This window comes from Camelus ferus, chromosome 10, assembly GCF_009834535.1.
Source record: "Camelus ferus isolate YT-003-E chromosome 10, BCGSAC_Cfer_1.0, whole genome shotgun sequence".
In the NCBI taxonomy this organism is placed as follows: domain Eukaryota; kingdom Metazoa; phylum Chordata; class Mammalia; order Artiodactyla; family Camelidae; genus Camelus; species Camelus ferus.
This window is the reverse complement of record NC_045705.1, coordinates 58,618,270-58,630,486: the sequence shown is the minus strand read 5'-3', so window position 1 is coordinate 58,630,486 and position 12,217 is coordinate 58,618,270. Positions and strand designations below refer to the sequence as shown.

Below are 12,217 nucleotides of genomic sequence, written 5' to 3'. Positions count from 1 at the left end.
CCTTAGTGAATGCTATCCACATAGTGGTTTCTTTCATTGATTAATTCATTCAGTGCCAGGCAGGGATCAAAACTGAGTATAGCCATGAACAAGATAAATGAGGTTCCTGTTCCACAGCTTACCATTTGTAAGTTGGGAGAGGTAAACTAGTAAATAAATACATGAACAAGATAATTTGAGATAAAGTATTTCTTACATTGCCATTTTTCCTTATTTTTCCCCATAAGAAAAAGTGGATCATGCTTTTCCTTACCTTAAATTTCTATGCTTAGACTTAAAAAATTTTTGAGTAAAGTTAATGCTGGTAAATTGAGTCTTATGCTAGTACTTATTTTGAACTTACCACTAGACTGTTATTTGAGGGTACAGATTATTTCTAACTTATCCTTTTATCCTTAAGATACATTCATAGATGGATGTTGACTTTGTTGTAGGAATAAAACAAATCCCTGCCGCCTTCTAAAATACTTGTAGAAATACAATCTTAGGCTGGAAGTAATTTTGAAAGGTAATTTAATTTTTCTTTCCTTCAGGCAGAACCATATCTGATATTGAATTCGTAAGTTCATAATGTAACCAGAAAAGAAAAGTTCCACAAAATTAGGTTACATGAGCAAAATCTCAGATGCTCCAAGGAGCATGTTATATTTGAAGAATAACTAATAGCCTTCCATCATTGTCAGATGACATTTATGTTTTGCAAAGTTAGGAGACGAAACTAGAAGCTGAGCTCAAGTTTGAATGCCTGCTAAGGAGGGATCTTTATCTTATGGATACGGAGGAGCCTTGGAATGTTTTACAAATTGATGAAAGGTATCTTTGGCAGTATAGAGGATGGACACTTTCTTTGCACAGTGGTTTCTTCTCTTTAATTTATTTTATGTGTGCATGTTTGCCTCTTTCAGTGGATTGTAAACTCCTTTGTGGTCAGGGCTTTACTCATATTTGTTTTTCATTCTCATCCTCCAACCTCCTTGTTCCCTAGCACTTGATAGTTTTGAACTGAAGTGAGAAATAGTAGCCATCCAAGCATTAAATTATTTACTTTTTATTCATCTTTGGTAAAAGTGGCTACTCTAACCAAAGGTAAAGCCAATGGGACTTTACCTTTGTGTGATTATCTTTTCTGTCTTCATCCCTTTTGTAGTGAAATATTTTTTGGTTTCACTTAGATTTCTCCATTTCATCATCCTGGAAACTCATATCATAGATCTAATGCCCTTCACATAAATATTGTTTTAAAGAAATAAAGCATCTTTATTAAAAACAACTTTTGAGCCATAGATATGAAATTACTTATTTCAACAAATATTCTGTACAACAAAACTCATTCTCCCCGTTTTTGAATGTGGTTGTACAAGTGTAGTTGTAAGTCTCTCTCTTTTTTGTAACTTTAGGAAAAACAAAATCTTTATTCAGTTTATGTCTTTAGAGAAAGGCTATTAGCTTTATTTAACTTAAGTGTTGTTGCCTAGGCTAGCTACATTGGAGTAGTGTTAGCTTTGTTAAATTGATTTTCTGTTTTGCTATAGAATTACATCACCTAGGGAAGATGTCTTGGCTATGATATTGCAGTGAGTTTTACTTGCAGCTGAGCTTTTTTTGCTGTGGTCCCTGGGTACCTTAGTTGTCTTTGTTACCATGATGGAATAGTGACTACAGATAGTGTTGTTGTTTGTTTTGTTTTTATGCTTAGATCTGTGACTAAAATTATAACATCTGATTTAAGCTACTGCTTTTATCATAGCCTATTCATCTTTTATAGTGGCTTATTTTTGTGGAGAAAAGTTAGAAAATAAAAATATTTAGTTGTCTGTTTCAGTATTATCTGGCCAGTATAAATGACCAAGACTTATGAAGTAGTTCACAAATTTTCATTTATATATGGTGTAGAATAATTGAGACTTCTCTTTTTATGCAAACATCAGTCTTATATTCTTTGAATCCTAAGTATTCTTGAAGAGTATATTATGTGAGGAATTACCATTTAGAGAAATTATCTCCTAAATTAGTATACCTTGGTCTTCTGGAAGCTCAAAAATTAGTTACTATAATCTTTAATAATCAGCTCCCCCCCTTCAGCTTTCCTTTTACTTATCTTTGGTGTTCCAATATTAAATTTTTAAAAAATCTTCATTTTTTTTTACTAGTGAGAGATGTTTTTTAATGTGGTAAAATATATATAACAAAATTTACCTTTTTAACTATTTCTAATTTCAGTGGCATTAAATATATTCACATTATACAACAGCAACCACCATACAGTTTTAATAACAACTTAGAGATAAAAATCACATACCATATAATTCACCCATTTAAAGTGTACAATTTAGTAGTTTTTACTGTATTCACAGAGTTGTACAATCGCCACACTACTGTCAATTTTAGGTAATTTTCATCACCTTCAAAACAATCATTGCATCCATTGGGCATCATCACCCAATTCACCTAACCCCCCAGTCCTTAAGCAGCCACTAACCTATTTTCTGTCTCTATATATTTGCTTGTTCTAGACAATTCACATAAATGGAATTATATGTGGCCTTTTGTGACTGGTTTCTTTTATTTAGCATAGTGTCTTCAAGATTCATGTTTGTTGTGGCATATGTGAGTTTTTCATTCCTTTTTGTGGCTGAATACTATTCCATTGTATGGGCATATCACATTTTGTTTATTCATCTATGTGTTGATAGACATTTGACTTGTTTCTGCTTTTTGGCTATTACGAATAGTGCATACCATATGTTACAGTATTTTCATTATCATTTTGGTCAGGTTATTTTAAAATTTCCATTGTGATTTCTCCAAGAATCCATGGGTTTGAAGTATATTACTTTAATTCCAAATATTCTGGGACTTTCTAGGTGTCTTTGGTTATAAATTTCTTACTCATTTTCACTGAGGGCAGAAAACATATTCTGTATGACTTCATATCTTTGAAATTTGTTGAGACTTGCTTTATGGTCCAGCATTTATTTCAGTTAGGGGATAGCTAGATTGTAGATTATCTTCATTCTTCCATTGAAATCTTAGATTATTACAAAGAGAACTGTCTTCTAAAATGCTTTCTAATAATTGTTTATGATCACTGAGCATGTCCAAGCATACTAGCCTCTTTAACAACTACTCTGTGATATAGGAATTATTATTACACTTATTTTATAGATGAAACTGGAGCACAGAAATATTGAACTGTACAACTCACATAGTTGGTAAAAAGTGGGCTGGAGAATAGGCAAATTTGTAGATTTAGAAAGTAGATTAATGGTTGCTGGGACTGGGGTTTTGGGGAGTGAACTGCTAATGGGTATGAAATTTCTTTTTTTGGAGTAATGAAAATGTTCTGAAATTAGTGCTGATGGTTGCACAACTTTGTGAATACACTAAAAACTTCTGAAGTTTCTACTTTAGAAGGATGAATATTGTATGTGAATTATATCTCAGTTTTGTTTTTGTTTTGTTTTGTTTTGTTTTGTTTTGTTTTGTAAAGGCAGAACTGGGATTCCAACCCAGAAACTGCTTCCCCAGATACTCCTTATTCACTTAGTAGACTTAAGGTTGGGATAGGTTTAGAATTAGAAGTAAAATCTCATCAGCCTGTGATTTAAGAGTTACATTCTGTATATGGCTTATTGCAAATGTTCTTTTCTGATTTGTTTTTGAAGAATTAAAATACTCCTATATATAAATGGAGTTACATATTTAAATTTGTCTCTTTTAAATATTCCAGATACAACTGAAAGATTAAATAAAGCTTCACAAGTAGGCTTTCTAATATAGAGTAGCTTATGATGCTTGTTAAGTAAGGCCTGAGATGCTATCTTCTCTCTCTGTCTTCTAGCTGACCTCAGCTCTAAAGTCAGTTTTCTCTGGGAAGTTTTGCCTGACCATCCAGCCTCATTATAAAAGACTGCTCCCACTCACAACATCCTGTGCATACTTCTACTGTACTTTTTATCACACTACAATAATTTTTTCTTTCTCTTCTACTTAACCTGAACGGAGACTATGTTTTAATTGCTTTTTTATCCCCAGCATTCATGTCATCTCTGGCATTTAGTATATGCTGATTAAAATGAAGAAATAGAAGTGAGCAGAATCTTTTTCTTACATTTGGCTACAAATGTTTAGGAGATATAGAGCTATCATTGGGATTAGATTTCATACGTAAATTGTTTGCCAGTGATTGTTATGGTAAAATGGACGAGGAATCTCACTAAGAATGTTGTCAATGCCGAGTCTTTATTGAATTACAAGAGAGTATAAATAGCATTTTGCAGATGGTCTGATTTCAGAAATGTTGTAAATGTTGGAATTGGCCTAGAATATCTGTTTCGGGAGGTGACATTAAGGCAGCATTGTGAATACCATTGTTTTTTAGAGATTACTTAAAAATATATGCATCAGAATGGGATATTTGAATATTTCATTGCAGTCAGCTAATTCAAAATATGCTATTTAGAGAGTTATCTTTTGGGTGAACGTATAGTATTTTATATTTAAAACTACTGCTTCTTTATAAAGGACTTCAGTAGACATTAGTGTTGGTAATTGATTAACTGAAAGTCATATAAAATGGGATATTGAAAAATGATGCACACTTTAAACATTTTATTTTAATATAAAATATGTAAATGGGTATATATGTGCTAATCTGATGTAGGTAGGGACAGAATTTTTTGTTTCTTCTTGGGTCTCTGCATTTCAGAGTCTTAATTGAGTAACTGTACCAATTTTAGTTTAAGTATAGTGCATATTCAACAGTTGAGGAGAAATTAGTATAGATTTAGCTACCTTTTCCTCCAATATTTTATAATTGTCTTGCTCCCACTTAATTTTACTCTAAGAGAGCTTCTCCTTTAGTTTTTTCTCTTTCGATGTTTAGATTTTTACTATAATTTTTGATTATTGTTGATTTAATTTTTCTTGATTGTGGATGGTGAATATATATTTGCTTTAGCAAAATTGGGGTAATAAAATTATACACGTTTTCTCTTTTTTACAGCTTGACTTTTACATTAAAATATTTTCACCCATTTCCAATGGCACTAAGATTTCTGTAGCAAAAATTTGAATAGATACAGAATATTGTGGACCTTATGTAGGCATCATAATTTATATAACCATGGCCCTATTGAAAAGTAGGCTGTTTACTCTTACAGATAATGGCACAGTAAACAATCTGATACCTAGATCTTTGTGCACATGTCTGATTATTTTCTTTAGGTTCCTGTTTAGATCAAACTGCTTGCTGGACTGAAGTGCATGCACATTACTATTTTTGATAAATACTACCAAGTGGTCCTGTAGGAAAGATTGTCCCTATACGCCAACCCATGGAGCATTTTCTGTTAGCTTCACTAATGCTGGAATTTGAAATAAGATACCCAAAATGCTTCTCCCATTTTAAATGACAAAAAGTAATTACAGTCAGAGCTCATTCATTTATTCATCTTTCCATAGAAGGACCCATTCAACCTAAGGAAAAGGATTATAGTTAAGGCTGTATGTACAAGTGTCAGGGGAGCACAGGGGATGGAGCTGCTGTGTTTAGGATTTTTGGGTGTTTGTTATGCAGCAAGCTATTATTGAGGCAACACACACACCAAGCAGCCAGAGTGGCACTGCCAAGCTCCTCTCTGGGAACTGCACTCAATATCAAGTCGCTATAGCTTTGAACTATGTCTGTGGTATCTGTGCTTTATCTTAATTTTATTTTGTAAGTCTGATTAGCAAGATGTTTCCTAAGGTAATTGCCACTTTGCCTTAGGCCATTTTGACTTGTGAAAGGTTTTATAGGAACACTCTGCTTTTAGATAGTTGGGGAAGCTTGTAGTTAAATATTTATGCATTATTTTACATGGGGTAATCCCATCCTTGGCTTTACAAGCCATAGACTTTTGTTCTTGTGACTAGCTTTATTGCAATATTTGCTTTATTTTGGTAGTCTAGCTAGAGACTTAATGTGTAGTCCTTGCATTTAACAAAAGTCATTCTCATTGGGCATCTTTTAAAATGTAAAGTATATATTAATTTTATGTGTTTTGTAGTAGAAGTATTTATAATGAAATTGCTTGTTTAGTTAAAAATAAGATTTATTTTGAATACTCCTAGGTATGTATTTTTTACTTTCTGGAAAAGTGTTGAGTATCAATTTAACAAAGATGTTGTTTGCCTAGTGTGATGTGCCAAGAATGTGTTAAGCTCTGATGATGTGGAGTAAATAAGACAAATACGGAGCTTATAATCTACCAGGGAAAACAAACATTAAGTAAATTATTATAAGTTTACATGCCATTTTATAGAAGGTTTTGGGGTAAACAAGAACAATAATTATACAAGGACCCCGTATTGAAGAATTGTATTTAAAATGCTTAATAATGAAATTTTAATCATTTAAATAAAAACTATTTTAACAAACAAGCTTTTTATTGCTTCATTATATGTATGTTCCTTTGCTATTTTCCACTGCTATTTTCCTCACCACTGTTTTGCCTTTTATCTCATCAGATTTTTAGATTTACTTTTTATAGATTCTGATTAATTTACGTGTATTCTTCCTGACTTTACTATGAATGGTTCTAGGGTTTTCCCTTTAAGTACATATGTATTCTTAAATGTAAATTATACTTTGGAAAAACACTAAAGTTTTAATATTAGTAATATATGGGTGGTAGGGTATATGTAATTTTCTCTTTGTTCTTGGTCTTTTCTGTGTCACCTGCTTTATAACATACATTTTGCTCTTTTATATTAAAAAGAAAGGGCATTTTTGGAAACAGAATAAAAACTATATGTACTATTTACTAATGAACAAGTGTATGGGTCTACTCATTGCTCTGAAAAGAGGCTTCCTAAACATCAGTTTGCTTTTGACCAGGGTCTAGAGAAACTAGCTTTAGCTCTTCTCTCCAACCCACTTTTTTAGAATTTTTGAAATAAGACATTTGTGATTGTATGGGCTTCTTTCCTCTTTGGCCCAGTTCTTCATTCAGGTTTTCATACGGCGTATGGATGGAGGACATAATATAGAGGCCAGGATCAGGTCTCTAAAAATTGAGCTGAAATCAAGTTACTTAAATTCTTACTAAAATATGAATGACTAGGTATTGTTTTTTTCTCCCCAAAGTATTTACATTTTGAGGAGCATTTGAGATGTTCATTCGTCCAGTTTTTTTTCTAATTGATATAATTGATACAATTCTTACATTAATTTAGAATTTATTAAGTCTATGCCAAGCTGCTGGAGAAATAAGAAGATTGGTTATGATTCTTGCCCTTGAATAGTGTGCCCATTGGTAAGGAAATTGCCAGTATTCCACTATTTTTGACCAAGTGCCTTTCTCACTAGAAATACCAATTAACCTAAAAATATCAGTACAGAGTAGTAGTATGAGTCTTTGAGACTGCCCTGCCAAAGAAGTATGGAAATTTGCTTTCTAATTCTTTTTTTAAAATTCTTTTCTGTTTGTTTGTTTGTTTGTTTTCAGGGGGGAGGTAGTTAGGTTTGTTTGTTTATTTAATGGCAGTACCCGGGATTGAGCCCAGGACCTTGTGCAAGCTCAGTACACATTTTACCACTAAGCCATACCCTACCCCCCACCTCATTCTCACTCTTAAGCAGTCTAGTTCTTGGAGCCCTCGTATCCTTCCTAGGACTCTTGATCTTTAGTCTTTATACTCCAGAGTTTAAGCTTTGATTCACTGAATGAAGTGGACCTGAACCTCAGTTTTCCCAGGTTACTGTCCAGGAAATTAACTATAATTTCTTCCTGGTCTAATCCTGGTTCTTTTTGTTAGGGGCCGAGTAAATATCTTGCCTTTTGTAAATTAGAGGTGTCAACATAATTGTTTTCCTCCATCTTTTCTCTTCATTTCTCTTTACTTGTAACTAAATAAATACTCTTCACCTGTGCTCTCAACTTGAGAGATTATCTGTTACTAGAGAAAGGCATTTCAACAAACTCAGAAGTATATGTTTTTAAATTGTTATTTGAATCATTGCAGGTATTTCCTATTGAATTGAATTGCAGTTCTCGGTAGAAAAATCGCTTGAGAATCCAGTGTAATGTGTTAACTAAGTGAATCTTTTTTTTTCCCTTTCAGTTGGAAAGACATCACTGATCACCAGATTCATGTATGACAGTTTTGACAACACCTATCAGGTATTTTGTTTTTGCCAACCTACTAGTTGTCTCTGTTTTGTGTTACAAGTAATATTCAAGATCTTTTTAAAAATTCATTTATTTACATGCAGTTGTAGATATAAAAGCACTTTCTGTAATCTGTAAAATGCTATATAAATACAAAGTATAACTGATCATGCTTGTAATTCTCAACTTTTTCACTTGATTTCTTTAGCTCTTCTTCCAAAGTCTATTGAAAAATTATTGCTAACGTCATCTGGGATAGAAATAGGAATGATTGTAGAGATCTCTTATAGAGATTTCTTCCAAGTCTAGGATTCTAATATTTTGATCTATACTTGATGTCAAGAATAAGTATGTACTGTAATTAGAAATCATTAACAGAAGGAGATTTTGGAAATTCACAAATTTGTGGAAAGTTAAATAACACATTCCTAAATAACCAAGGGGTCAAAGACAAAATCACAAAGGAAGTTAGAAAATACTTTGAGACAAATGAAAAAGAAAACAGAACATATCAAAACTTATGGGACACAGCTAAAGCACTGCTATAAGGAAAAGTTGAAATACATTAAATCAATAATCTTCTACCCTAAAAAACTAGAAAAAGAAAAGTAAACCTAAAGCAAGCAGAAGGAAGGAATTGCTTTAAAATACAGGTTTTACTGTTATTCAGGTATGGTGAGGCTATAGAAAAGATAGTTTATTATACTCAGAAATCCCAAGAGGAGAGGGACACTCCATTTCATAGGATGAGGGCACATGGAAGAAGTACTGATGTTGGTCAGGAAGTGAGATGGGGGTGCGGGAATGGGGAATGTGGGCATGAGCCTTTATTGTGATTTCTTTGCGAAGGATGAGTAAGCCCAGGTAAACAGATTTAGGATTGCCTGGTTTGAATAATTTCAGTAGTCTCTGGGCTATAGGTGCTGTTCCTAGTTGTCCATACCTGTCGTTGGGATGATTAGGGCAGGGGAATAGTGGCACTAAGTGTAATAGAGGAGGTGGTTGGAGTGTGGGTCTAAATTGGTTGGTTTGCATTTGAAAGGCCCTTTCATAGGCAAGTTTACTTCTCTAGGAATTGGCAAATCCTGGGATGGCCAGTTCCTCCAGTGTTAGCAAGGCCTCAGATGTCAAAACAACAAAAATAGAGAAAATAAAGATATTCTTAATTCAGAAGCTAATAAGTATTAGAGCAGAAATATATGGAAAAGAGACTAGAAAAACAATAAAGAGATTCAGTGAAACCAAAAGGTTCTTAGAAAAGGTCAACAAAATTGACAAACCTTTAGTGAAACTAATCAGGAGAAAAAGAGAGAAGACTCAAATTATTAAAATCAGGAGTGAAAGAAAAGACCTTACTACCAACCATACAGAAATAAAGAGGATTATAAGAGAATACTGTGAATAGTTATATGCCAGCAAATTGGATAACCCAAATGAAATGGAGAAGTTCCAAGAAAGAGCCAAACTACTAAAACTAACTCAAGAAGAAATAGAAAATTTGAATATACCTATAATAAATAGATAGAATTAGCAATCAGAAAACTTCCTACAAAGAAAATTGCAGTACTAAATGGCTTTCTGGTCAATTCTATGAAACTTTTAAAGGACAATACCAATGCTTCATAAACTTCCAAAAATAGAAGAGGAGAAAATACTTCCCAACTCATTCTATGAGGTCAGTATTAATTACTCTGATACCCAAATCAGGGAAAGACATCAAAAATAAAATTATAGACTAATACCCTTTATGAATATAAACACAATAGTCCTCAGCAAAATACTACCAAACTGAATCTGGTAACTTATAAAAAGGATTATATACTGTTTACCAAGTGGGATTGATAGGTTGGTGCCAGGATGGCAAGGCGGATTCAACCTAAAAAAATAATGTAATACTCTATATGAATAGAATAAAGGACAAAATCACACAGTCTTTTCAGTGGACATGGAAGAGGCATTTGACAAAATCCAGTAGCCTTTCATGATAAAAACACTCAGCAAACTAGACATATGAGGGAACTTTCTAAATGTATTAAAGGGCATCTGTGAAAAACCTACAGCTAACATCAACATACTTGATGTTGAAAGATTGAATGTGTTCTCTTTAAAATCAGGAACAAGATAAGGATGTCTGTTCTCAGTTGTATATGTATCTAAGTTATATGTATGTCTGAGTTACATATATGTATCTTAGTTTAAAATACTTAATTGTAAAACAAAAGACCAAAGAACAGGCTAAAAAGAAAAAAATTAGTAATCTTAAAACCAAGTACTTTCACTGAGGCCCTAATTACATTGTAAATCTTTTTCTTTATTAACTTTTTGATATAGTCTTATTAAAATTAAAAATAAAAAGTCCCCTTTAATGGAAGTATTTTACATCTGTGTTACTGTGTAGTTAGTGTAAAAACTCAATTTCAATGATTTGTCTTGGTAATAACTAACTGTGAATCTGATTAAAGAAATGGTTAATGTCCATAGTTATTAACTGCCTCTGTCTTGGTTGTTTATCGAATCGTTTTTATTTTTCAGAAACCTTTTAAGGTAAATTTAAAATCTGAGTCCTGTCCCTTCTTTAGTATTATTTTCCCATAATTGAAATATTTGTTTCAGGGATATGCCTTCTGGTTTGAAGACTTGAAAAACTAAAAAACTTCGGCATTCTTTTCTAGGAAAAAGTTTGTCCAAATTTGTACAATTTGTTCAAAATCATCCAACTACTAAGTGGTAGAACTGAGATGTAAATACAGGTTTTGTAACTGATCTTTGACAAAGGAGCAAAGGCAGTACAATGGATCAAAGACAATCTCTTCAACAAATTGTGCTGAAACAACTGGACATCACATATAAAGAAATGAATCTAGATACAGAGGTTATACTCAAAACGAATCACTTAAATGTAAAACTCAAAACTATAAAATTACTGGAAGGTAACATTGGAGAAAAGCTAGATGACCTTGGATATGGCAGTGACTTTTTAGATAGAACAGCAAAGGCATGATCTATAAAGAAGCAATTGATAAACTGAACTTCATTAAAATTAAAAACTTCTGACCTTCCAAAGACAATGTCAAGAGAATGAGAAAACAAGCCACAGATGTGCAAAAGACACACATGACAAAGGAGTGTTACCCAAAATACACGTTAAGCTCTTAAAATCAGATAGTAGTAAAGAAATATTAATTCTTTAGATTTTGATAAATTTTGGCCAATATGTACACTTATGAAGCTACTACCACAATCCAGAATAAGAACATTTCCATTATCCTGCAAAGAATTTGTTTTTAATTGTTTTATTAAAAATCGTAAAATTCATAGAACAGGAATGACTAAAACATAAATCTGAAATTTAAGGAAAGTCACTTCTTAAAAAGCTAATGAATATATACTGTATATATATTTTTATATTCTTGAATATTTCGGAGATGGTTTAGCCACTTCTTAAGACACTATGAGAAGACCGAGTTTAGAAATGAAAAATAGTTCCGTCAGCAAGGAGTGTTTCGGTTTCTTCTGGACCCATTTAGATCAAATATCCTCAACTTTCTAGGTCCCTCGTCTAGGTGGTCTTGTCTTACATACATTTTGATTCTGAGCAATGCTTCTGTCTCTCTTCAGCAGAGAAACTATAAATACCAGCCTCAGGTATACTGAAGAAAATACTGATATCATTGAACCGTACATGGAAAATTCCTGAGAGTGTTAAGCTAGAATATTTGGGAGTAGAACAAAATACCATAGGCTAAAAAATCTGAACTAGGGTCAGAGTCTCAATCTAAAGAATTATGAACCAAAGCCTATATTTGGAGTTCTCTGGATGTTTCTGAAGTATTTCATTATACCTTAGTTCTCTGTGAAATTAAGACCTTTCAGGCACACCTAAAGTGTCATTGCTATACATGCACTTAGACTATTGCTGCTTATCATTCAGATGTACATAAGGGCAGTGATGTTGATGGGGTGAGGTTATATAGCATTTGACAAATAAGGAAAGATTTTTGATTCTTTGTGAAAAAGTTGTTGCTAGTGAAGTAAAAATACTGTACTTTGCCGTTAATAGGAGA

At 32.8% G+C, this 12,217-nt stretch overlaps 1 protein-coding gene across 2 annotated transcripts in view; it reads left to right on the top strand.

Moving 5' to 3' along the window:
- The window catches only part of RAB6A (RAB6A, member RAS oncogene family), a 46,181-nt gene that overhangs the window by 9,388 nt on the left and 24,576 nt on the right, over positions 1-12,217 (top strand). For both annotated transcript variants that reach the window (XM_006181597.3, XM_006181596.3), the window contains exon 2: positions 8,107-8,165. In XM_006181597.3, the coding sequence (XP_006181659.1) occupies positions 8,107-8,165 (59 nt within the window). The remainder of the gene's footprint in view (positions 1-8,106; positions 8,166-12,217) is intronic.